This window comes from Salvelinus sp. IW2-2015, linkage group LG1 (genome assembly GCF_002910315.2).
Source record: "Salvelinus sp. IW2-2015 linkage group LG1, ASM291031v2, whole genome shotgun sequence".
NCBI lineage: Eukaryota > Metazoa > Chordata > Actinopteri > Salmoniformes > Salmonidae > Salvelinus > Salvelinus sp. IW2-2015.
The window spans coordinates 49,711,516-49,737,598 of NC_036838.1; the positions used below are offsets into that span (position 1 = coordinate 49,711,516).

The 26,083-nt window shown below is 44.5% G+C and overlaps 1 protein-coding gene across 1 annotated transcript in view; it reads right to left on the minus strand.

Moving 5' to 3' along the window:
* The window catches only part of LOC111969325 (inositol 1,4,5-trisphosphate-gated calcium channel ITPR1-like), a 165,818-nt gene that overhangs the window by 97,813 nt on the left and 41,922 nt on the right, over positions 1-26,083 (minus strand). Inside the window, exons 14-40 of the mRNA XM_070445560.1 lie at positions 22,453-22,552; positions 22,201-22,361; positions 20,781-20,922; positions 20,496-20,654; positions 20,181-20,353; positions 19,640-19,759; positions 19,217-19,411; positions 18,797-19,048; positions 18,541-18,686; positions 18,276-18,425; positions 17,869-18,059; positions 17,534-17,666; positions 17,288-17,342; positions 16,992-17,157; positions 16,479-16,643; positions 16,303-16,374; positions 16,053-16,190; positions 15,712-15,837; positions 15,401-15,601; positions 14,980-15,231; positions 13,438-13,563; positions 12,261-12,389; positions 10,631-10,751; positions 10,256-10,440; positions 7,452-7,600; positions 6,196-6,307; positions 5,534-5,569 (exon numbers count right to left, since the gene is read on the minus strand). Coding sequence (XP_070301661.1) covers positions 5,534-5,569; positions 6,196-6,307; positions 7,452-7,600; positions 10,256-10,440; positions 10,631-10,751; positions 12,261-12,389; positions 13,438-13,563; positions 14,980-15,231; positions 15,401-15,601; positions 15,712-15,837; positions 16,053-16,190; positions 16,303-16,374; positions 16,479-16,643; positions 16,992-17,157; positions 17,288-17,342; positions 17,534-17,666; positions 17,869-18,059; positions 18,276-18,425; positions 18,541-18,686; positions 18,797-19,048; positions 19,217-19,411; positions 19,640-19,759; positions 20,181-20,353; positions 20,496-20,654; positions 20,781-20,922; positions 22,201-22,361; positions 22,453-22,552 — 3,955 coding nt within the window. The remainder of the gene's footprint in view (positions 1-5,533; positions 5,570-6,195; positions 6,308-7,451; positions 7,601-10,255; positions 10,441-10,630; positions 10,752-12,260; positions 12,390-13,437; positions 13,564-14,979; positions 15,232-15,400; positions 15,602-15,711; positions 15,838-16,052; positions 16,191-16,302; positions 16,375-16,478; positions 16,644-16,991; positions 17,158-17,287; positions 17,343-17,533; positions 17,667-17,868; positions 18,060-18,275; positions 18,426-18,540; positions 18,687-18,796; positions 19,049-19,216; positions 19,412-19,639; positions 19,760-20,180; positions 20,354-20,495; positions 20,655-20,780; positions 20,923-22,200; positions 22,362-22,452; positions 22,553-26,083) is intronic.

Below are 26,083 nucleotides of genomic sequence, written 5' to 3' on the forward strand. Positions count from 1 at the left end.
CAAATCAGACTTGCAGATATGGCTTTTAGTGGCATGACAGAAGTACACTACATGAACAAAGGTATTAGGACACCTGCTCGTCAAACATCTCATTCCAAAATCAAGGACATTAATATGGAGTTGGTTCCCCTTTGCTACTGTAACAGCCTCCCCTCTTCTGGGAAGGCTTTCCACTAGATGTTGGAACATTACTGCGGGGACTTGCTTCCATTCAGCCACAAGAGCATTCGTGAGGTCGGGCACTGATGTTGGGCGATTAGGCCTGGCTTGCAGTCGGCGTTCCAATTCATCCCAAATATGTTCGATAGGGTTGAGGTCAGGGCTCTGTGCAGGACAGTCAAGTTCTTCCACACCAATCTCGACAAAACATTTCTGTATGGACCTCGCTTTGTGCACATTGTCATGCTAAATAGGAAAGGGCCTTCCCTAAACTTTTGACACAAAGTTGGAAGCACAGAATCATCTAGAATGTTATTGTATGCTGTAGCATGAGGGGGTAGCCCGAACCATGAAAAACAGCCCGAGACAGGTGTATAAAATTGAGCACACAGTCATGAACTCTCCATAGATAAACATTGGCAGTAGAATGGCCTTACTGGAACTTGGTAGTGAGTGTTGCAACCGAGGACAGACAATTTCTATGCGCTATGCGCTTCAACACTCGGCGATCCCGTTCTGTGAGCTTGTGTGGCCTACCCCTTCGCGGCTGAGCCGTTATTGCTCTTAGACATTTCTACTTCACAATAACAACACTTATAGTTGACCGGGGCAAATCTAGCAGGGCTGACATTTGAGGAACTAACTTGTTGGAAAGGTGGCATCCTATGACGGTGCCACATTGAAAGTCACTGAGCTCTTCAGTAAGGCCATTCTACTGCCAATGTTTGTCTATGGAAATTGCATGCCTGTGTGCTCAATTTTATACACCTGCCCACAACGGGTGTGGCTGAAACACCCGAATCCACCAATTTGAAAGGGTGTCCACATACTTGTGTATATATAGTGTATTAGTGATACAGTGCATAATAATATATGCAAATGAAAAAAAAGCATGAACACAAACATCACAACAACAAAAAAACTAACACCTCAGCTGACACTCAGACTCATACTCAAATGCTTGCTTAAATACCTTGTTAAAAAGGACCTTTAGAAGGAGTAGACAGATGTGATACATTGAAATGGTGCAAAGTGAAAAGGCAGCGCGACAGATAGACAGACCACAGTGGGGTTGACTCTGCCCCAGTAGCCCAGTCATGCTGACTGAGTAATTGTTAGACTAGACAAGAATCTCCCCTTATCAGGCCCCTCTTTACGTAAAACATCAATATCCACAGGAAAAAGGATGATGCATGCAAACAACGCTCAAATGTGTCAACACTGATTCACTTGTCTAATTCAATTCAATCACAACGTCATAGAGTTACTTTCAAGTGTATTTCCCATTCGTCACATTTTGAGTGGTGGAGAATGACATTCATTTACGGTCCTCATCGGACCTGATTTGTCTTCCATGTTCCAGTGAGCTGAAGGCTGGGGTCGACCTGCCCAAATGTCTGCGTTAGAGATGTTYACGATGAGTATGATGTGTCTCCTCTCTAACGCCCAGGAAGCTCAGATTCAAACTCCAAATAGACAGCTCTGCTAGAGTTATAATGTCAAAATACATTAGTTACTCACCAAATATGCAGTTTCGCTGAGTAACTATCTTCAAATACTCCCATTACGGCCGGTATGTACATCCAAAAATGGTCTCAAAAAACATTTACAAGCACGCACAGATTGGAAGTTTACAACAGCTCAATACATTTCAGGTGCCGAAGAGGCATTTTTTCGGTAGCTTTTTTAGAAGTACATACCGGCCATAACCGGAGTAAATTAAGATAGGTGCTCAGCGAAACTCCCTATTTTGTGAGTGACTAATATATTTTGACATTCAATGGGAGTTTGAATCGGCGCTTRCTGGGCGTTAGAGCCATCTTGAACGCACAGTTACTGGGGCTGGGTCGCCAATAATTTCCCCATGGAACTGCTGGCATCAGCCCTAGACACAGCTCGACCCATGACTGCCAACATTAGTTCCACTTATACGTTTTCTCAGACTATATGATGTCGACTATATAGTAGTATAGTATATAGTAGTATAATGGGCTGAATCACTACAAACATAAGGTCATCTGTAAGTTACTGCCACATTTCAGCAGTGGAAAGATGAAAGGATTCCACCACAGAGGTTCCACCAGTCTCTGCACTTGTCTCAAGGTGTGAAGATGAATGACACCACCCCCTTCTTTCTGTTTTATATAACCTGCCTGGCCTTTCGTCTAGTGACAGGACTGTCATCGGCACCCTAGCAATAACTACCTGTCCCTGGCCCCCATCCCCCGCTGATCCCCCTCATATCTCCTAGCATGGAAGATTATAGCCTAGAGAGTACAGTAAATAAGCAGGTAGAGGGGATAATCATAGGGGATAAAGGGGGAGGACAGAGAGATGATTTCCTTTGTTCTTGTCTGATACCATTACATCAGTGGTCTTCCGTGGACCAGAGGTGGTCCTGAAACAGTTAACATGTGTAGGCTGTGTAGTGCCCCCCACCCTGAAACAGTTAACAGGTGTAGGCTGTGCAGTGCCCCCCACCCTGAAACAGTTAACAGGTGTAGGCTGTGCAGTGCCCCCCACCCTGAAACAGTTAACAGGTGTAGGCTGTGCAATGCCCTGTACTCCTGCCCTCCCTTGCCACGCTCCCTTGCTCGCCCCAGCGCCGCCCAACACGAGGCACTGCCAGTCTTTCAGTAAACAGCCCTGCCGCACTTTTACTGGCAATTACTGCTGAAGGTCACACATCAGTGGAGAGTCTGAATTCCAGGGGGAAAAATAACGTTAGCTCTTATGTAACCGCTGCCTGAGAGCTGGCGGGAGCACAAGAATCGTGCAGGATGAAGCAGGCTACATGGAAACTGGGACAGAGCTGCACGGCCAGCAGAAAAGCCTATAGTTCCCCCTGTTGGAGGGGATCAGAGAAACAACTAGGGTCCCCTCACCTCACAAACACTGCAGAAGCTCTGAGGATAGCTGAGGACAAGCAGGGACATACTGAGGCAGAGAGAACACCAGCACTGAGTGATGCAGAATAGCCATGAGGGGAGAGAAGAGGGAGAGACAGAGAGAAACAGATTGGTATAGAGAGAGAAATAGAGAGGGGGACTTTAGAAAGAGCGACTTTGCCAGGGATAATGAGACGATAGCGATCAGCCGGCATGGACACACACAGCAAGGAAAGGGAGCGAAAGAGTCACACGACACACACACAGACACACAGGATCGGACCTACAGTCCCCAGTGCTTCCCAGATGAATAGGGGGAGTACTGTACTATATGTCAGGCCTGTAGCGGGGTACGCCACAGAGGAGGTGCCATGTCGGGCAGAGCAGAAATGCGGGCTGAACACAGGGCTAATTTAAAAGCTAACTGACAGACAGCCCAGTGCTGTTGCTGCCATTTCTGCCGTGGAGGGGAAGTGTGGGCTTTGGATCAGCATGGAGCCTGGGACACTGCGTCCCATAGGGGGGCCCTCCTGGGTCCATGCACGTGCCGGATGTGTGGGTGGGGTGTAAACATTCTTCAGACACTACGAATGGGAAGGGTCCGTTCAGGCAACAAAGAAGTAGTCTATCTGTTCGCTCCCTTTCTTAGGAGGGGAAGCAGCCGGGGATTTCCATCACTGGATAACACTGGGGGGAGGAATGGAGGGAGGAAAAAGAGAGAGAAGACACTCATGTGAGCATGTGACCTCCTGGCAGACATACAGCTCAGATCGTAGACTCTCCAACGGCCAGTCTAACTGATATCTGTGTTTACCTCTCCTTCTTATCAGTCTCTCTCACTCCATTGTTTGCTTTCCTTTTTTTCTGAAAGGAAGTTAGTCTCTACTGCTGTAACTCATGACTATCTTGTGTACATGCTCATTTACTATACAATACAAGTTTTGACTATATGATGTTATTGTGACCAAAAAGATAACTACAGTAATACTGCAACTAATACTAAACAAAACCTTCTAACGGTTAAAAAACCCCCCGATATAATCTGTGGTTGAAGGTTGTGCTCTTAAATGTCATACCTTCTCAATATAGGTTTTGGTCAATGGGGTATCCTGTACAGTCTGGTGCGTTGACATGGAGAAGGGGAATAATAATAGAACAACTTCTGAGTAAAAGAGGTGTTCTGTTCTATGACATCAGTGAGAATGTGATGCCACATTAGCCCCTCCCATATGGCACTGGCCTCAGGCTTTCTGAAAGTCCCCTGACAGACGCAGTACAAGATGAAAGGGAAGAAAGAGGATATCTGCAGTTTCCACTTCCTCTAGGGCACGCACAGACACACTCCCTGATGTACATATACAGTACACACGCGCAAAGCAAGAACACCTGCGCACACAAACACCCCGTTACCCTCTATGGATGTGGGGATGATCTGGTTTCCACCACTACGTTTAAGGGATAGTTCCATGTGTATAAATACTCAAACACCTGCTGTGGTAATGGTGATGGGGAGCTTAGAGGCAACCACCCTGCCCCTGTCCCTCTGACCACCATCCAAAGAAAGACTGGGTATGATCAACACCCCGACACCAACCTTCCCCCTTGCTGCTCCCCCCTCAAGCCAAACCCTGGGTGCTGGCTCTTCATGTCCTGCCTCCATTCAGATAGCCTACCACTTGACCTCCCAAAGGAATTTGTTCTGTCTAGCTTCAGTTCTGTGAGGAGAAAGTGGTGAGTTAAGCTGCAAACCGAATTGAACTTGTTTAAAATTTGCTTGCAGTTTGTACAATAAATATCTCCACTTTTCCCATTCAAAGGATATATAAATATACTATATGGCGTAGCACTGCAAATTACTGTACATCTTAAGTGACACAGTGCATTGAACACAACAAGGGGAAAAAATGCATAAAGGCAATGCAAACAAACAAATGTGCACATGGAGAAAGGAATGGCACCATTAAGTATTTCACCACAGAAATTCCAAAGCTGCTAAGGCTAGAAAGTACATCATTATGACTGAACCATAACGCCATCAGTTATGTACTAAATGGCTACATCCACTGACGTGTAGACTCATTTTGTTCATTGTGGTCTATCATTACAGTCTGTATGCACTGTTTCCTAAAATAAAAGATTGACAATGTGCAAGTCCAATCTGAAAAGACACACAACTTCTGACACACTCATACAACAGAAGTACACAACGACCAGCAACTAAACTTCAAGCAGATGACTACAATAAAGACACATAGGAGTATGGCAAGTTGGCAACATTACCAGACAGTTCTTAGCATGCTAGTGGTGGCACAGTTACACAGTACAACGCACGGCAACTGGCAGCTACTCTGACAGACACAGAGATAGCATGGGGAAGAGTTCACGGAGGTCAGCAGCACATAATACAGCAAAACTTTAGCACAGGCGCATCTAGCTACACCACTAGTACGAGACGAAAATCAAACGAAAGAAGGAAAATGATCAACCTCAGCCACATCCATCTCATCATCAAAGGCAATGTGCTGGAAGAGAAGAGTATAGTGGCAGAGTTAGTAGAGCTGGGTTAAGGGGAGGGGAGGCAGCTGGAAACAGACAAACAGTTGGACAGAAACACACACCATGTCAGTTAGTAAAAAACACACAAGTTACTACCTCTCAAAGCAATGGATTTGTAAGTATCAACAGAACAGCAGAGAGAACAAAGTGCATTAATCAGAGATTAGTACAGAGAGTCATTGGCACATAAATGGTGTATTAGTGTTTATGGTGTATTAGTGTTTAAGCGCGTGTCTCAGTGTGTGATTGTGATAGCACGGAGGATACCGTATATACACACACCCCTGGCATCTTATTCCTGCAGAAGGGCAACTGCTACTGTAGGTTATAAACCAAGCCAAAATACTCATCCCATCCATCACAGACCTAAGTACACCCAGTATCTTGGGGAGGGCACAGGTCAGCAGAGGAAAACTGAACCTTCAACTTCATCTTTGCTCTTAAACCCTGACCTCTGCACTGACCTCTGTAAAGAGCTACAGAATACCAGGCCTCCTTGTAACTGTTTCCTCTCATGATAAACCCCAGCGTAGAGAGAACCAGATGAGTATTGTGAGGTGGTGAAGAGGGCCATATTAGTGTAGGTAGCTACCTTCTCCCCATAGCCACGGTCTTTGGTCATCATCTCCCTCAGAGTCTGCAGCACCTTGATACACAGCCGCTCCTCGTTCTCCTCCAGCAGCTGTTTGGTGTGTTTGATGAGCCTGGGCAGAGGTCAGAGGTCAGGAGCAGGTGGATCACACATACTGCACTGTACAGAACTGCATAGAACTGCATACCAAAACAACTAAAAACATAGTACAGTGGTAACAAACCCTGATTTCAGAGAGATTCTACTACAGTAATTACCGTTAATCTTGTAGTTTAGAGATGAGGGTAAAGGTCTTCTTGGCATAATCCTAATTGATTGTCTTAATTTATTATTGGCTGTAAATGTTTGGGTAGAGATTTGACCTCACGTGGGTCTTAGAGCGGTCAATCAGGTTCTGCGTTTTACTGTATTCATGGTTAGGAGCCTTTCAATCCAAATMACCAATCCTGTATATGAGTCAACTGCTGAAGCGTCAATGAACCAGTAGACCCAATCTCTTCCTGGCATACAGGCTTTCCATAAAGGTCCCATTGTATTCTACACATTGAGGCTAGTACTGTACTGTATTGCCTTTGTACCGTAAGTCAGTTTCCTGAATCAGTGTGAACTGGTGGTGTCTCACGTGCTACTCCACATATGAATTCCCCCTCCCTACGGCCCTTTCCAGTAGGCTAATCCCTGAGCCGGCATCTGTTCAAGGAGCACAGACATCCAAACTCCCACCCTGTTATCCAATATCAGCCCTTATCAAGCACAACACACACAGGAGTGGCCTGGCCTGTGTGGGGGAGGGAGGGAGCACTGTGTGAGGGAGCCAGAGCTCCAGTAGGCTCAGGGTAGGACATGTGAAAACAAAGCCCTGGGTCACTTCCGTACTTAGCCTGTTTGGAGCGGGACGCCCTGCTCAATGATGAATTCAGTTACTGTGTAGACTACAGGGGAAATGTGTCCCAACTCTAGTTACAGTACAACAGGTACAGTATGAAAGAGCTCAGATCAGGTTAACACCATGCATTCCTGAACACTGAGACAGTATCAGGAGACTGTACAGTCTTTCCAGTCAAACCACAGCTAGGTAATTTCCTAGTGGACTAACCCTTATTTGGTTTATGAATGCTTTGGAAGAAATTGCAGAATTTCAAAGAAAATTGCAGACTATGGTCCATCACTGGACGTGGCAAGAGACGCGTCGATTGTTTGTAAACTTGTCAGGGATGTGTGTGGCTTGCCATGGTTTGTGGGTACTGGAGTCTTACTTGGAGATGAAGCCGCCGCTCTCACATTTCCTGCGGGCGTCTGTGTTCTCAGGGAACAGCAGCTCAGGGCGATGCAGCACGTCCACCAGGACAGACAGCTCAGCCTGGACCAGGGGATGCAGACGGTCCTCCAGGGCTGAAACTATGTCCTACAACACAAAGCAGAGCAGAGGACAGGCACGGTTTGAGGGGTAACAGAAACAGAGATAGGACATAGACAGCGCACAGGCAAACTCAGGGCATTGGCACACTGAGTGTTAGATCAGGGGTAGGTCTGATCCCAACCTAACTGTCTCTAGGAGTTTGGTGCCTGGGTGCCAGCCCCTACTGTTGAAGTCCTGCCCATACAGGGAAGCAGACAAAACATGCTGGTCAACATTGTGACCTTATTGTCTCAGACTGCTCACTCGACAAACGTATAAAAGCAGAAGTTAACCATTGTTTACCAAAAACCATCAAAACAGACCGATACAGCTCCCCTCAACCCCGCTACATATCCCCATGAGTCAGTCAGCATCAACTCCATGGAAATATGCAAATCGATACAGTTGTACCATACTGTCTGTTGATGTAGACACTGACTTGAGTAGGAGGGAGGGAAGGAGGGATTCTGGTAGGGTTACTGTAAACTGTAATTGTATTTGTACTTATTATGGATTCCCATTAGCTGCTGCCAAAGCAACAGCTACTCTTCCTGGGGTCCAGCAAAATTAAGGCAGTTTATATAATTTTAAAAACATTACAATACATTCACAGATTTCACAACACATTGTGTGCCCTCAGGTCCCTACTCCTCAACTACCACATATCTACAGAACAAAATCCTTGTGTACGTGTGTGTATAGTGCGTATGTTGTCGTGTATGTGTATGCATGTGTCTGTGCCTATGTTTGTGTTGCTTCACAGCCCCCACTGTTCCATTTACATGTATCTGTTTTTTTTATCAAATTGTACTGCTTGCATGAGTTACTTGATGTGGAATAAAGTTCCATGTAGTCATGGCTCTATGTAGTACTGTGTGCCTCCCATAGTCTGTTCTGTGAAGAGACCTCTTGTGGCATGTCTTGTGGGGTATGCATGGATGTCCGAGCTGTGTGCCAGTAGTTCAAACATACAGCTCGGTGCATTCAACATGTACCGCTCATAAATAAAAGTCGTGATGAAGTCAATCTCTCCTCCARTTTCAGCCAGGAGAGATTGACATGTATGTTATTAATATTAGCTCTCTGTGTACATCCAAGGAACAGCCGTGCAGCCCTGTTCTGAACCAATTGCAATTTTCCAAAGTCCTTTTTTGTGGCACAACTGAACAGTAGTTCAGGTGCGACAAAACTAAGGCCTGTAGAACCTGCCTTGTTAATAGTGCCGTTAAGAAGGTAGAACAGATCTTTATTATGGACAGACTTTTCCCCATCTTAGCTACTGTTGTATCAATATGTTTGACCATGCCAGTTTACAATCCAGGGTAACTCCAAGCAGTTTAGTCACCTCAACTTGCTCAATTTCCACATTATTTATTACAAGATTTAGTTGAGGTTTAGGGTTTAGTGAATGATTTGTCAAAAATACAGTGCTTTTAGTTTTAGAAATATTTAGGACTAACTCATTCCTTGCCACCCACTCTGAAACTAACTGCAACTTTTTGTTGCAGTCATTTCAGTCGCTGTAGTAGCTAACATGTATAGTGTTGAGTCATCCGCATACATAGACACTCTGGCTTTACTCAAAGCCAGTGGCAATTCATTAGAAAAGATTGAAAAAATGTAATTGCCTAGACAGCTGCCTTGGGGAATTCCTGATTCTACCAGGATTATGTTGGAGAGCCTTCCATTAAAGAACCTCTGTGTTCTGTTAGACAAGTAACTCTTCATCCACAATATAGCAGGGGGTGTAAAGCCATAACACATATGTTTTGCCAGCAGCAGACTATGATCAATAATTGCAAAAGCCACACTGAAGTCTAACAAAACAGCCCCCACAATCTTTTTATAATCAATTTCTCTCAGCCAATCATCAGTCATTTGTGTAAGTGCTGTGCTTGTTGAATGTCCTTTTCTATAAGCATACTGAAAGTTTGTTGTCAATTTGTTTACAGTAAAATTGCATTGTATCTGGTCAAACACAATTTTTCCCAAAAGTTTACTAAGGGTTGGTAACAGGCTAATTGGTCGGCTATTTGAGCCAGTAAAGGGGGCTTTACTYTTCTTAGGTAGCAGAATGACTTTTTCTTCCCTCCAAGCCTGGGGGCACACACTTTCTAGTAGGCTTAAATTGAAAATAGGGCAAATAGGAATGGAAATATTGTCTGCTATTATCCTCAGTATGTTGGCTGCAAAGAAATTGCAACAAACTCTATAATAATCTTCTTGGGAATTACAAGTCTTTCCTTTACTATTGCACTTCCATGCATTCCATTTCTGGGAATGAATTGGTCAATTGAGTTCCAAAACCTCAGCACCTGAAGTCATGGCTAATTCTCCCAACAATAGAAGCAGGATGTTATTGAATTCAAAATCATAATGAAACTGATTCCCTGATTACCCATATCAAATGTTGTCAGAACTAGGCTTGAACCCACTGTTAGATGCAAAGCTACAGTAAATGTTAGTTCCTCAATATATTCCAGAGTCTCACCTGTAGTCTCTCTATGATGTTCCTGTAGCTGACGGACATGGTCAGTATGAAGTCTCACCTGTAGCCTCTATGATGTTCCTGTAGCTTAAACGTGGTTAGTATGAAGTCTCACCTGTAGCCTTACTATGATGTTCCTGTAGGGGATGGACATGGTCAGTATGAAGTCTCACCTGTAGCCTCTCTATGATGTTCCTGTAGCTGACGGACGTGGTGGCGTTGGAGTCCCTCCTGGGGGCATTCTTAGCAGAGAGCCTCCAGCTCAGGATGGACTTGGTGACCACATTGTTGGACTTGACAAACAGGTTGTTCACCTGGCTGTCCAGGTCCACAGGGATGGCAATGGCTCTACTCTTGGCTGTGTGCAATGAAACAGTAGGATGCAACTTAAGAGGGAAGCTTGTTTAACAATAGTTTCAAAAGTTGTTGAAATATATATATATATWTTTTTGTAGTTGATAGACAAAATGAGCTCATTGGATTTATTTCTCAGACTTTATCAAGACAATGTTTGGGAAACAGGTGGAGGCCAAGTGCAGGTATCTTACCCACATCAGACAGCACCTTGATACAGGCCTCAACTGAGGCCTTCTGAGTGGGGGTGAGCCAATTACAGTGGAACACCCTAAACACCCCCTGAAGGAGCTGAACGAACACCGGCTGGCGAGTCTGAGGGAGAGAGAAAAAAAGAGAAAGAAAGAGAGAGAGAGAGAGAGAGAGAGAAAGAAAGAGAGCGATAGAGAGAGCCGATAGAAACAGACAAGAAAGTAGAGGAGATATGAGAGGAGAGAAGACGTCAAAAGATGAGTCAGAAGCTACACATTAACCAAAGTTAAAATCCCCAGTGGTGATCAACAAAGGCTTTTGTGGTTTATCTCAGACCATATCTCTGAAAACCAGTTTCACCAATGTGAGGGTGCTCTCAGACACAAACGGGTCATGTTCTGTAGGGAGAAACCAGAGAAAAGCTTGAAACTGACAAGGTATTACCTGAATGCTAATTTATGTTTTCTGTTTCAAAGCGTTTTCTCCTGTTTGCCCGTAGAATCCTAGAATCTTTAACCGTATGTGCTGTAGACGTGCTATATTATACACCTACAGTAGGTAAGACGGTCTATCACTTCTAGTATGGCTGTTGGTTATCACCAGAATCAGTTCAGGTATCAACCAGTTCTGCTGCACCAATGTCTAATACATACAGTATCACCACTACCATCAGGACCTAACGACACCCTGTAAGCAAGCTGCACACAAACCTACAGTACAACATATACCTCGGTTATCTTTCCCAGAATGCTTGCCTGTCATGGGATAGAAGGGAATGAATATCATCATTAGGTGCTTCACATAAATTGTGTACACGTGTATTATTGTAAGTGTCTTGGGATGTGGGATGGTGGATGGAGGAGGGAGTTTTTAAGGGTGAGAAAATTACTATGAGAAAAACAAAACCAAATAAAGTCTAATGGGAGTGAAACTATTCCTGCAAAACAGGAAACCCAATTCCTTACAAGCTAATCTGCATTGGTATTACTAGCCTACACCACGAGTGGTTGAAAAAGCCATAGAGTGAAGTGGACAAGTCTTCCAAGAAAAGCAATGGGCTACTCCCTCACACGACACACCTCCCAACCTCTTTAGGCTACAGTAGACCACAGAGTGATTGACCATTCTCTATTTGCTGTTTGCAACAACATCCCAGCAGTGATGGCATCTTGCGAAACAAAGATCTGGGAAGGAACTCGGGGGAGGATTGTAAAGACGCCAGCATCTGTAAAGGGTTCTTGGAAGGTGCTGACTCAGTTCCACATGAAATCTATTGCTAGTCTAGGACTGCTGGTAAGGAACACACCCAGGGGACAGGAAACTAACCACAGCTGGACATTTACCCATACTTACATACACTTGACGCGCCACCTATTTGAAGCCAAATGTAATATGTTACATGATAAATGTAAGTGTGTGGGCCTTCGGGGATAATGTTTCTTCCACACAGACGAGGAATTCATGAATGCCCTTTATAAAACGATAAGTTAACACAGATCACTATCAACAGAAAATTATTGAAACCAGATTTCATCCGACAGCTCAGAATATCCACCATTCAACTGCTTGGATTGTGACATGTTGTGTGTTATGGTGGTTATTTAAGTTGTGTTGTTTTGCAGTCATGGTTACCTGCAGACTGGTGCTCTGGTCAGAGAAGGGCGAGCTGAAGAAGGTGGTGACGATGCTCATGACCGTCTCTGTCACGTAACCCTCCAGAACCGTGTCTGCATGCTTCCTGTCACTGGTGTTGTTGCACACCTACAGACAGCAGACACAGATATACAAGGTTGACTCATCAGACAGTGGGTAATGGGTGAGCATTCACTGGATCACACTTCCTCCCTTAAAACACTTCAATGACTCCAGTCACACAAGTCATAGACGGTTCTCTCTGCTACCGCACAGCAAGCAGGACTGGAGCGCCAAGCCTGGGATCAAAAGGCTTAACAGCTTCTACCCCCAACCCATAAGACTGCTGAACGGAATATTGGCATTGAACCGCTTATTTTATTCTTATTTGTTGCACTGACTGTCTTACACAGGCTCGGTGTACAGTCACTGGACTCTAACCACACAATCAGACATATTACACTGGCACTCCAACACACACAAACACACACACACACACATACATTCATATGGACGACACACACACACATCACACACACATTCCTTCACACACGCTGCTGCTACTCTCTGTTTATTATCTATGAATAGTCACTTTACCCTTACCTACATGTACATATTACCTCGACTACCCCGTATCCCTGTACATTGACTTGGTACCGGTACTCCTTGTATATAGCTTCATTATTGTTATTATATTGTGTTCCTATTTTTTCTTTAGTTTATTTGCACATTTTTCTTACTATTTTAAAACTCTGCATTGTTGGTTAAGGGTTTGTAAGTAAGCATTTCATGGTAAGGTTGTATTCTGTTGTAATCGGCGCATGTGACAAATACAATTTCATGTGCATCCTCAGTGCTAGAGGACCCAGGTTCGATCCCGGGCTGTATCACAACCGACTGTGATCGGGAGTCCCATAGGGCAGCGCACAATTGGTTCAGCATCGTCCGGGTTAGGGGAGGGTTTGGCCGGGGTTAGGGGAGGGTTAGGCTCTTGTGATTTCTGGAAAACCTGAGGATTTTGGGAAAGTTACCGGAATTTTGCAACCATAACACTTTATTTGGAGAGTCTCCCTGTAGAACACTTAACAAACTATCAACAAGCTATCAGTAACATGTCACCTGCATGTCTGTTGACAAGCCATAAGATATGGAACAGATGTGATGTGTGTTTATTTACCCTGCATATGTCCACCAGGAAGTTCTCAAAGAGCTTCCACATGTGATTGCTGGTGTAGATCTCCTTCATCTCCACCTCTGTGTCCACGTAGCAGTGATTCAGGAAGTTGATGTAGGCTATCTTCACCTGGAGAGGAAGGTCAGAATTAAAGGGCGACTTTGTGATTTGGCTTAGTTTTGAAGATTGCTCATTAAGAAATGCTAGAGGCCTGAAGTCAAAGCAGGAGCCAAATGAGAGCCGTCTTGGTTGTGTGGGTTGATATGGGTCTGTAATGTTTGCATATTAACTGGTGGTTCGAGCCCTGAATGCTGATTGGCTGACAGCCGTGGTATATCAGACCGCATACCACGGGTATGACAAAACATTTATTTTCACTGCTCTAATTACGTTGGTAACCAGTTTATAATAGCAATAAGGCACCTCTGGGATTTGTGGTATATGGCCAATATATATGGCCAATATAGCCTCTGGGATTTGTGGTATATGGCCATCTATAACATAAAGATGGTAAATAAAGCACAAGCTACACACTGTTTATCAGTTCCCAAAATCACTTGGTAGCTAGCTAAGTTTCAACTCTGATTGTCAATGAAGCTAGCAAGTAGTAGCTACTGTAGCAGGCACATTGAGCAGCCAGGCCACAATCAGCTTATCAAGTCACTGGGGAGTGGCAAAGTTTGTGTTTCGGTGCCGTTTAGTTTTTTACRACTTTCTCACTATCTATTATCAGAGTGCGCATCTGTCTGGCAGTGTTCATAAAGAATCATGTTACAAAAACAGATCGCGGGGGGACACAAGATGCTGGCGAATGCCTGGGTTTTGGAATATTGACAAGTTGCAGTTGGGATACAAGTGCGCTCTGATCGTCTCAATTKAAAATTTTCCCCAAAAAGTGGTACACTTGAGTGATAGACACTATCAAACACATCAGCAAGTGGCCACTCCATAAAGGGCTTAGGGCCAAGGGTTATTTCAACATAACATTAGCGATGTGTTTTCTTATGTAAAAAAGTCTGAGGCGCACTGTCTGGAGGTTCTGGCTGCTATGATCTGAGGAGAAAGATAAGTATTAAACTAGCTGCTTTATTGGCATTGGAATGATGGCTGATTAGCACAGCTGCTTCTCTCCTGTTTGTGGGAACTGGGCAATGATTGTAATCCATACCAAAACCATCCAGTAAGTCATTACTAACTCACTTACAAAACTCTGTTTTGGACGAGACTTACTTTATGACCAAAATTATCCTATTTACACATTGTAGTCAATTTTGACACTCGAATTTATGTTTCTGACTCATATTGATGCCACATAGACTGTTTAAAACCAGAAAAGTTGGTTCTAAGAGACAGTTGACCTTTAACAACTTTAGAGTTACCTAAGTACAGTACATCATTATTCTCAAGAGCCTAGAATTATAATTTAGCCTAACTTGCTTCAAGAAGCATCTGTTCAGATGAGTTCCACAATATACAAATAGGGCTCATCATATCTTTCCAGCGGTCTACCCTGCTTGCCTGTTGGCCCAACCYACATTCACTCACCTCAGGGATGCAGTCCTCATGGGTGACCACCCTCACTATGTCATCCAAAGGCAGCAGGGAGTTGCACTTGATCTCTGTGTAGACATTTTTTCCCTCGGTGCAGACGGCCAGCAGCTCTACCAGGTGGATGTGGTACCTCAGAGCYCTGTTCTCATCCATGCGGTCCCGTTCCGACCGCATCATCGTGACCAGGGTCTGGAAGGATGCACGGTCGTTGTAGAACACCAGCACGTCCTCGCCCGAGTTCACCAGCTTAGCGGGAGGAAGACAGACATACTGTTCTTATCAGCTGCTACTGACACACCATATAGATTTGAAAGCAAGTTTTGTTTGGGTAGTATTGCTAGTTTATTTTATAGAAATGCATAGTGTGTGTCATTTGCATTATAATCATGCGTGCACTGCAATTATCCTGTCCCACCTCAGCCATGACGGTGTCCTGACACTTCTTGATGAACTTGTTCTCAGCCTTGACGATGGTCTGCAGGAATTTGAGGTACTGTACATGGCGGCCATGTGTCTCGGTGCAGTGGACAAAGTGCTGCACCACGCGCTCGTTGATTTCACTGCACAGCTGGAAGTTATTCATGAAGATGTGTTGCATGGTGATTGCCTCCAGAATCTGAGGAGAAAGATAAGCATTAAACTAGCTGCTTTATTGGCATTGGAATGATGGAGTACCACTGGTTCTTCCCAGCACAGCGCCAACCCTTACCCCAGGAGTCCACTCACCCCTGGGTTGAGGAACAGGTTAATGTGCTTGTGCAGCAGGATCTGGTTCTGCTGGTTCCCTGCACAGAAGTTCTGGAGGAACTCATGGGCCAGCTTCATGATCTCTTGCATGCGGACYTCCTCACCCTAAAGTGTTCATCACAAGTACAGACAGACACACAACCCAAAGGCTGCAGCTATCATTCAAACCTTCCACAAATGTCATTGTTGACCTCGTAATTGTACAAGTCTACGACATGCATRCTCTAGTGCTTGCTTCATGCCTTTATGCCTTTTTAGTCTCTCTCTCTAAAGCATGAGGTGATGAGAGTATAGGTCTGGCCCATCCTATCTTCCAGTACCTTCTCATAGGGAATCTGCAGTAGCTCCAGCACCACACTGTGGGCTCCCATGTTCCTCAGTAGTCTCTGCTGCTGCTTCTTACTCTTCTTCCCTGACGCTCCCTCCTGGACACACAGCTTACTGAGCCGCAGCAGGATCTGAACAGAGGGGAAGAGAGAAGGGGCTCAGAGACTGACTACCTCATACATATCTGATGTGACTCCTTACAGTGTGTGATGGAACAATGAGAGAAAATTAAGAAGATTGTACCTCTTTCATAACCCTGTAATTGTAACTGCTGGTGGTTTCCGTCTTCTTTTTGTCTGAGCTGCCTGAATCCCCCTGCACATGGACAGAGTTAGAATGAGAGCTTGTTCATATTCATGTGAAGCATTCAGCGAAAGCCTTCAGACGTACAGTAACCATTAGTTCAGTTGAAACAATACCTTCTTTTTATGGTCGGACTCTGAGGGTCCGTCCCCTCCGTCATCATCCCCCTGCCTCTTGTAAACCCACAGCTCAGACTTCTCTACAATGGAGCGCAGCTGGTCTAGGTCTGACTTGATCTGCTTGTAGTTGTCCACATCTTGGCTGGTTACCAAGAGCTGGACCTAAAAGGAAGAGGAAGACATATACCTGAATGTAGACTTAATTGTATTTATTTTTTATTTAACCTTAATTTAACTAGGCAAGTCGTTTAAGAACAAATTGTTATTTAGAATGACGGACTACCCTGGCTAAACCCTAACGACGCTGGGCCAATTGTGCCCRGCCCCCTGGGCGTTGAATATTCAGAGCAAGCTAGGCCTTCAAGCGCCTTATAACCCAACGACTGCTGCTAATTCATAAAATGACTTTCTAACTAAAGATAAGATTATTGATGAGTGTGAGGAGCAATGATACAGAGGGCCTGTGTGTTCTTGTGGCTGTGGAGCCTATGGGTTTGTGCGGTGGTCTACCTGTTTGAAGGCCATGAGGACCTCCTGTCTCTGGCTGAAGTGTCTGAAGAGCAGGTGGAGGGCCCCAGACACCAGGGGAGGATAGTCATGCATGGTGAGGTGTAGCAGCACCCTCAGGAAGGTTCTCCCACCATGGTCATCCAGGTCCAGAGGGGTGTTCTCCTCACTGCAGGACAACACACCAGGCTCAGACACTGGGGATACTTTCATAAGACCTACGCCAGTGTTAATACAGTGTTATTATGGAAACGGACACTGCATTCCATTGTATCAAGATTTAAAATGAGAGGGTTTACCTTCCTCCAAAGATCGCCTCTGCCTGCTCCTCAATGTTCTCAAAATCTAGAGCCCCTAAAAAGAAAATTAAGCATTTACATTATTGTGGAGCCCTTTGAAGGCCATACATCCCTTTAGAAACCATCAACACCATACATTAATTTAATCATTCTGAAAATAAACATCTGGTATGTCTGTAGGGTCAGTAGCTTGAGGGTAAAAGCAGTAACAAAAAAGGACAAGGCTTTGGCTGTCAGTATGCTGACCTGTCATATTATMTCCATCCTGACTAGCACTAGATGGTGTGCCATCACCCTGAGGGTTACTCTCATCAAACTCCCGCTTGAAGATACAGAGTAGGCAGGAGATCCTGTAGTCCAGCCGCACATTCAGAATGAACTAGCGGAAAGAAACAGAACGCACAATTTAGTTAAAACACCAGGCTTTCAAGCTCACCACGAAGAGTAATCATACAGAGAAAAATATGTCGTAGATTTTGTATACAATTTTATTTGATACTATGGGAAATCAAAGCCATGATAATTGGATACAATTATCAGACAATCTACATGAAAAGCCAGATGAAAAGGGCAGGAGATACCTGGAGGATCTCGATGATCTTGAGCTTGGTGTCCATCACCATGATGTCCTCCCTCTCCGGCTCCGTCTGGGTCTTGACCACGCCCTCCTCCGGCTGGTGGGTGGGGGTAACGGGTAGGAAACCCCCACCTCTGAGGACCACCTGGGTCATAAGCTCCCCCACCCCGTGGATAGACTTCATCACATTACTGCCTGTGGACACACACACACACCTCAGAATTGAAATGGGGCACTTACTCACACACAACACATTAACCAAACCTTATCAATTCCACCATGATTCATCATAGAAGGGAGGTGTATTGAGAAAGAGAGAGAAAGAGATAGTGCGCCTCAATTACAGTACATCAGTAACAGCCAATACCAATTGACAGACGGGTAACAGACAGGCAGCAGTGTGCTGTTGACCTTGTTTTTCCTCTCCCTTCTCCAGCTTGGTGACAGGGTATATGGTGCTGACATGAACACAGTCCAGGATGTTCAATAAGATCTTAGTCAGTCGCAGCAGGTCACTGAAGTTGTAGAAGCCAAAGTAAATGAGGTTCCTTGCCAGGTTAACTACCTTCATAGATAAGAGAGAAAAAGGAGGGGAGTAAATTCTCCACATATACATTATGCATTCCTACCTCAAAGTAAAGTTGTCTGGTTGACATCATGCTGTTTCCAGGGAAACCTACCTCGAAGGTGAGCTTGTTTTTCTCTCTGTCATCGAAGGGGATGTTCTGAGACACCACAGACATCAGGTAGTTCTCCACAAACTCCATGGTCAGGCAGAACCTCTCCTTGATCTCATCTCTGGTTGTCCCATCATTGTCGTAGCTTAGAAAGGGAGAGAATATTCTTGTGTAAAGGGTAGCCTGTAGATGAGCTCAGGTAATGTAGAATATCTCTGAAGGGACTCTAATAACACGTTCATAAACCTCACTCACTCGCCGATGGCGATCTTGGAGGGAATCTCGGACCAGAGGCGGGCGTACTTGACGGGGGTGACCTGTTCCTGGGGGTCGCGGTCCACGTGCATGTGCAGCATCATGCGGCAGAAGGAGGCGCGCAGGTCGTAGGGCAGGTCCTCGTCAGACATGCAGCGCAGGATCAGGTCCACGTCCAGCTGGCCAGAGATCTTATTGATGGCCAGGTACTGACGGTCCAGACACATCCGCGCAAACAGGTTCAGCTGGTACCTGCAGGAGGGAGAGGAACATACTTTAACACCTGGTCAGGGCCCTAGTCTGAAAGCAGGCCTACACATAGACAATCAAATTACTGGCGCATATGCTTCTACATACTGTCATAACACTAACTATCCAACCAAAACCCATTGTGAACCCTGTAAGGCCCTGATCCCTGACCTGTAATAGCTGACCACCTCCTGGTCCTCCTTCTGGCCCTCCTTGGCGTCCTGGGCCAGCTCTCTGACACTCTTGCTCCTGATCTCCTTGAGGTTGTCCCTCCAGAAGAGCCACACCTCTTCTTCGTCCTCCTCCATTTCCACGGGAGCCTCCCCGATTGTTACAGCCTCAATCTCAAAGCGTGACAGCACTAGCCTGGTCGGCGGCAAATAAAACAGACAGTCAACAAAGAAACTGCAGAAAATAAGGAATACTGAAACAACACATCTGTGTTTTGTTTCCATAAATCGACAGCATTACTAATAACAGCAATTGAGCCAGTCTAATTAGAAAGCATCAGATCAAAGTTCAAACATGCACACACCCACGCTCATATTTTCAGTGCTCGGGTAAAACAAAATCATCATATCAAGGGGGGTTTACTTAGTCTCGATGAGGATGTCTGCGTTGGAAGGGTCCAGCACAGCGTTACAGATTAGCTCCTGAGTCACTGGGATGGACTTGTTCATGGACACACACAGGTCAGACAGGTAGTCCAGAAACCTGAAGATAAGAGACAAAGAGAAAGGGAATGATTGTCAATGTACAGGCCCAACTGCCAGTGGCTACACTACAGGCTCCCAGAGTAGGCTTATTCAGGCTCAGTCCCAGTCCCCCTACCAGCTCCATCAGACTCCAGTAAAAGCCCTCTTTATCCAGGCCCTTGGACCAGCATGTTTCTCATATCACCAGTAGCATAAAGCATGACTGGAGCTTGACAGCAGTAATGACAGCAATTACCTCCAGTGCAGCGATCCCACACAATCCCTTCCTCTGATATGCATGCATGCATACATTTATTTGAATAKATCTACATCTACTACATTCCCTGGCTGGTGCTGTACAAAAATAACTCCACCCAAACAACCTTCTGAATCAGGCTCATGGCATGCCCCCATCCTATTGCCCTTCCTCTTGGTATCACCTGGGCTCCCGGTTCTTCCTGACCAAGGTGACGAAGGTGTCAATCTCAGCAGCCGTGATGTGTTTCTCAAGGAGCTTGCGGTTGTTGTGGAGCAGGGCTGTTATCGTGTCCTCAGCTAGAACATCGTAGCCTATCTGTTTCTGCATGAAGCGGAACTGCTTGGCTATGTACTCCTGTAGAGGGGGAGTCAGTGAGGGTCAGCACCATTCTAACGTACAACTAACAGCTCAAGTAAACTTAGCCTTTTAACAAAATAAATTCTCCATCTGTGTGTCTGATACAACGTCAATCAATCAATAATTTATGCACACCGACCTGGTTCTTCCTGTAGTCTTGCTGGGAGTGCCGTAATACCCTGTAGCAGAGCCTGCAGATATGCCTGAAGGGTGCGTGGCGCTGGTCACCAAGCTCTTCCAATCGCAGCATGGGACCATCCCCGCTATCAGTGAACGGGGCTTGGAGAAGTTTGAAAATCTAAAGAGGGATATGGATTCCATAAGTAACTTTTAATTGTGATGCTCAAACTGACAATGCAGAGAGGTCAACTTAACCAAACCCAATGTAGATGATACTACCGCTGTACTGTAAGATGAGGTGTACCTGTTTGAGGATGTTTTGCTCCCTCATGAGTTTCTGTCTCTCTCGATTGGGCTTGTTGACCATGATCTCCAGCACATCCTGGCCAGTGTTGGGGATGTCACACACGAAGAAGACCAGGTCCTCTAGAAGCTTAGTGACAAACCTAGAGACCAAAGTGACAGGGCCAGGGAGGTGACTGGTTCTACCAAGGTACCAGACAACACCAACTCCTACAGCCAGCCTCTCCAGAGAGAGGAGCTAGGAACAACAGCTAAAGGAGAAAAACTATGGCATACCTGGTGTAGGCGTTAAATGATGACTCATCTCAACATGAAAAATAATAGTTCTAGCAAATGTCAAAAGTCCAACAGCAACCTTCTAAAAATACTTTCAACCTACCAGAAATACTACCGTTCAAAAGTTTGGGGTCACTTAGAAATGTCCTTGTTTTTGAAAGAAAATCACATTTTTTGTCCATTAAAATAACATAAAATTGATCAGAAATACAGTGTAGACATTGTTAATGTTGTAAATGACTATTGWAGCTGGAAACGGCTGATTTTTTATGGAATATCTACACAGGCGAACAGAGGCCCATTATCAGCAACCATCACTCCTGTGTTCCAAAGGCATGTTGTTAGCTAATCCAAGTTTATCATTTTAAAAGGCTAATTGCTCATTAGAAAACCCTTTTGCAATTATGTTTGCACAGCTGAAAACTGAAAACMAATGCTGGCATTCTAGGCAGAGTTCCTCTGTCCAGTGTCTGTGTTCTTTTGCCCATCTTCTCTTTTTATTGGCCAGTCTGAGATATGGCTTTTTCTTTGCAACTCTGCCTAGAAGGCCAGCATCCCYGAGTCGCCTCTTCACTGTTGAAGTTGAGACTGGTGTTTTGCTGGTACTTTTTAATGAAGCTGCCAGTTGAGGACTTGTGAGTCATGTTTCTCAAACGAGACACTCTAATGTACTTGTCCTCTTGCTCAGTTGTGCACCGGGGCCTCCCACTCCTCTTTCTATTCTGGTTAGAGACAGTTTGTGCTGTTCTGTGAAGGGAGTAGTACACAGCGTTGTACGAGATCTTCAGTTTCTTGGCAATTTCTCGCATGGAATAGCCTTCATTTCTCAGAACAAGAATAGACTGACGAGTTTCTGAAGAAAGTACTTTGTTTCAGGCTATTTTCATCCTGTAATCGAACCCACAAATGCTGATGCTCCAGATACTCAACTAGTCTAAAGAAGGCCAGTTTTATTGCTTCTTTAATCAGGACAACAGTTCCCACTGTATTTCTGATCAATTTGATGTTATTTTAATGGACAAAAAATGTTTGCTTTTCTTTCAAAAACAAGGACATTTCTAAGTGACCACAAACTTTTTAACGGTAGTGTATGTACGATAAAGTAATACAGTAGGTCAAAGGACTGCTGCAGGAACACACTTTACCTCCTCTCGTTCTGGGTTATAGTGCCCCTCTCCAGCTTGCCAGCGATGGATGCTAACACTTTACTGGCATCGTTGGCTAAGTCTAAGTCTCTGACTTCTGCTGGGGGGACAGGCACTATGGCAAAGGCCTCTTTGTCTTCTTTAACCGCTGATGTACCAATCTAAATAGGGACATGTAAAACATACTTTCAATAAATAGATTTTACAAGTCCGACCAACGTTCACACACTATTATCCTTCCCAGCCACTCACTCGTAACATGACAGGCTTCTCCTCCTCCTTGTCAATTGGGTTGTTGGTGCTGTGGACCCATGTGTTGGTGCAGAGGTGCCTGAGCCTCACGAAAGAGTTCCTGAGTGAACAAGACAGAGCAACTCAGAGGACAGCAACAATATAAAAAAACACTATAGTAGGTATTGTATATCCCAACTAATGTCTGTGGATTGTAATTCCTTAGGTGTAACCTTACAATTGCTTTGAAAAGTGAGCGTTGCTTAAACATTCATAGAAGTGTGTGGTAATACTGGGGAATACCAGCTGGGTTTACCCTGTTATCACACCTGCCAGCTACAGAATTACTGCCATCATTGCTATGCTCTGTTAACTTGAATGGGCAAATGTTGTTGTCCTGTTATGTAAACCAAGCCCTGTGAGGACGGGACAGGATGCTCAATAACTCATGTCACCCCAGGAAGACGAGCTGGCGTCATGGCATCAGCTAATGGGGATCCTAATATAATAAAATAAAATGTTATTGATTACTCATGCTCTGCTCCTGATTCAAGCTCAACAATCTATAACAGTGCATTGTCTGCATGGTCACTCTGCATGGTCATAGATGGCCGAGTCAGTAGTATCCCCCCTAGTAGTAACCTCTACAATAACAACAACACTGTCATTGCTCTAACGTGATGAGTTATTCCTCTCCCCCGCAGGATGCTTGCTCTTTGAGCGTGTGTTTGTGTGTGTATCAATGTGTCGTTTAAACCACCCAAAACCTACTTAGGCATAGATGATGGTAATAACAGCTACAGCGGGCTCTCACCATTGATGGGTGTGATGGCATTCTGTAACGTCCTCAAACAAGTGTACAGTCATGGCCAAAAGTTTTGAGAATGACACAAATATACATTTTCACAAAGTCTGCTGCCTCAGTTTGCCATCATACAATTTGCATATACTCCAGAATGTTATGAAGAGTGATCAGATGAATTGCAATTAATTGCAAAGTCCCTCTTTGCCATGCAAATGAACTGAATCCCCAAAAAACATTTCCACTGCATTTCAGCCCTGCCACAAAAGGACCAGCTGACATCATGTCAGTGATTCTCTCGTTAACACAGGTGTGAGTGTTGACGAGGACAAGGCTGGAGATCACTCTGTCATGCTGATTGAGTTCGAATAACAGACTGGAAGCTTCAAAAGGAGGGTGGTGCTTGGAATCATTGTTCTTCCTCTGTCAACCATGCTTACATGCAAGGAAACACGTGTCATTACCATTGCTTTGCACGAAAAAGGCTTCACAGGCAAGGATATTGCTGCCAGTAAGATTGCACCTAAATCAACCATTTATCGGATCATCAAGAACTTCAAGGAGAGCCGTTACATTTTTGTGAAGAAGGCTTCAGGGCTTCCAAGAAATTCCAGCAAGCACCAAGACCCTCTCCTAAAACTMATTCAGCTGCGGGATCGGGGCACCACCAGTACAGAGCTTGCTCAGGAATGGCAGCAGGCAGGTGTGAGTGCATCTGCACGCACAGTGAGGCAAAGACTTTTGGAAGATGGCCTGGTGTCAAGAAGGGCAGCAAGAAGCCACTTCTCTCCAGGAAAAACATCAGGGACAGACTGATATTCTGCAAAAGGTACAGGGATTGGACTGCTGAGGACTGGGGTAAAGTAATGTTCTCTGATGAATCCCCTTTCCGATTGTTTGGGGCATCCGGAAAAAAGCTTGTCCGGAGAAGACTAGGTGAGCGCTACCATCAGTCCTGTGTCATGCCAACAGTAAAGCATCCTGAGACCATTCATGTGTGGGGTTGCTTCTCAGCCAAGGGAGTGGCTCACTCACAATTTTGCCTAAGAACACAACCATGAATAAAGAATGGTACCAAAACATCCTCAGAGAGCAACTTCTCCCAACCATCCAGGAACAGTTTGGTGACGAACAATGCCTTTTCCAGCATGATGGAGCACCTTGCCATAAGGCAAAAGTGATAACTAAGTGGCTCTGGGAACAAAACATTGATATGTTGGGTCCATGGCCAGGAAACTCCCCAGACCTTAATCCCATTGAGAACTTGCGGTCAATCCTCAAGAGGCAGGTGGACAAACAAAACCCCACAAATTCTGACAAACTCCAAGCATTGATTATGCAAGAATGGGCTGCCATCAGTAAGGATGTGGCCCAGACGTTAATTGACAGCATGCCAGGGCAGATTGCAGAGGTCTTGAAAAAGAAGGGTCAACACTGCAAATATTGACTCTTTGCATCAACTTCATGTAATTGTCAATAAAAGCCTATGATACTTATGAAATACTTGTAATTATACTTCAGTATTCCATACTAACATCTGCCAAAAATATCTAAAGACACTGAAGCGGCAAATTTTTGGCCACGACTCTATGAGCATCCATTTCCAAAATTCAAACACTTTTTTGTGTGCCAACACTAAGGGTACCGAGCGTTGCTTTCTTGCACAACTATGCCGTCTAGACAAAAAATGGCAGGAAAATAGGGCTGTTGTAAATATAGGTGATTGTGTTGGAACTTGCAGTCCAACTCCTTTGACTATCGTTGTTATGATGCCAAGAATCATAATCACCTATATTCACAACAGACATGGATTATTTCACAATTTTATGAAACAAATCTAAATGGAGAAGAAACMAATGTCTTTTCTTTTTTTCCTGAGGCCGCTGCAGCATAGTAGAAGATGATCTGAGAGCCAGTATCAATCCACACCTAGGAACACCACATGATTGAACACGCATGAACACACACACCCAAAAACAGATTCTCACACAACAGTAGAAACACAACATGACAAATAATAACTCCTGGGTTTTAACGGGAAAAAACTGCAGTTGAGCAGTCACTCTTTCATGGCTATGTGTAACTTCACAGCTCTGTTCTCTTCCCTGAAGCAGATGCAGATTTGGACTGAGGCTCGGTCTGTGGGAGGTTTTACTGATACCAACAAGCTCCATCAGACTGCTGAACACTTAAACTGGACTGACAACTTGGACTGACTCTCCACACCTTAGCACACATGCACTAACTCACATAAAAACCCACACACAAATAGACATTAATGCTACACACACACACACACACATCACAACTGCTGCTACCAGACTCGTATTATTACAAAACACTGCACAATTTAAACATTTGCCCCCTAATCCCTCCTACCCCCCCAAAATGTGTAAATATTGTATTGTCCTGTATTATGCTCATGCTAAAATGTTTATTCTATTCTACTGAGCCATTTAACTTCATGTTTGTATTCTTATATTTTCTTATTTCCTATTGTTGTTTCTTATTGTTGTTGTGGCAAGTAAGCATTTCGTTGGACAGTGTATACAATGTGTATCCTGTACATATGACTAATAAAAGGGAAAAATACCAATATCGTTCGATTAAAGAGCCTTCAGAAAGTATTCACACCCCTTGACTTTTTCCACAATTCGTAGTGTTACACCCTGAATGTAATATTCTGAATTTAATATTGATTACATTTAGATTGTTTTGTCACTGGCCCACTGCCCCATAATGTCAAAGTGGCCTTATGTTTTAAGAAATAAAATAAAGCTGAAATGTCTTGAGTCAATAAGTATTCAACCCTTTTGTTATGTGAAAATTTGCAAAACAAGTCACATAATA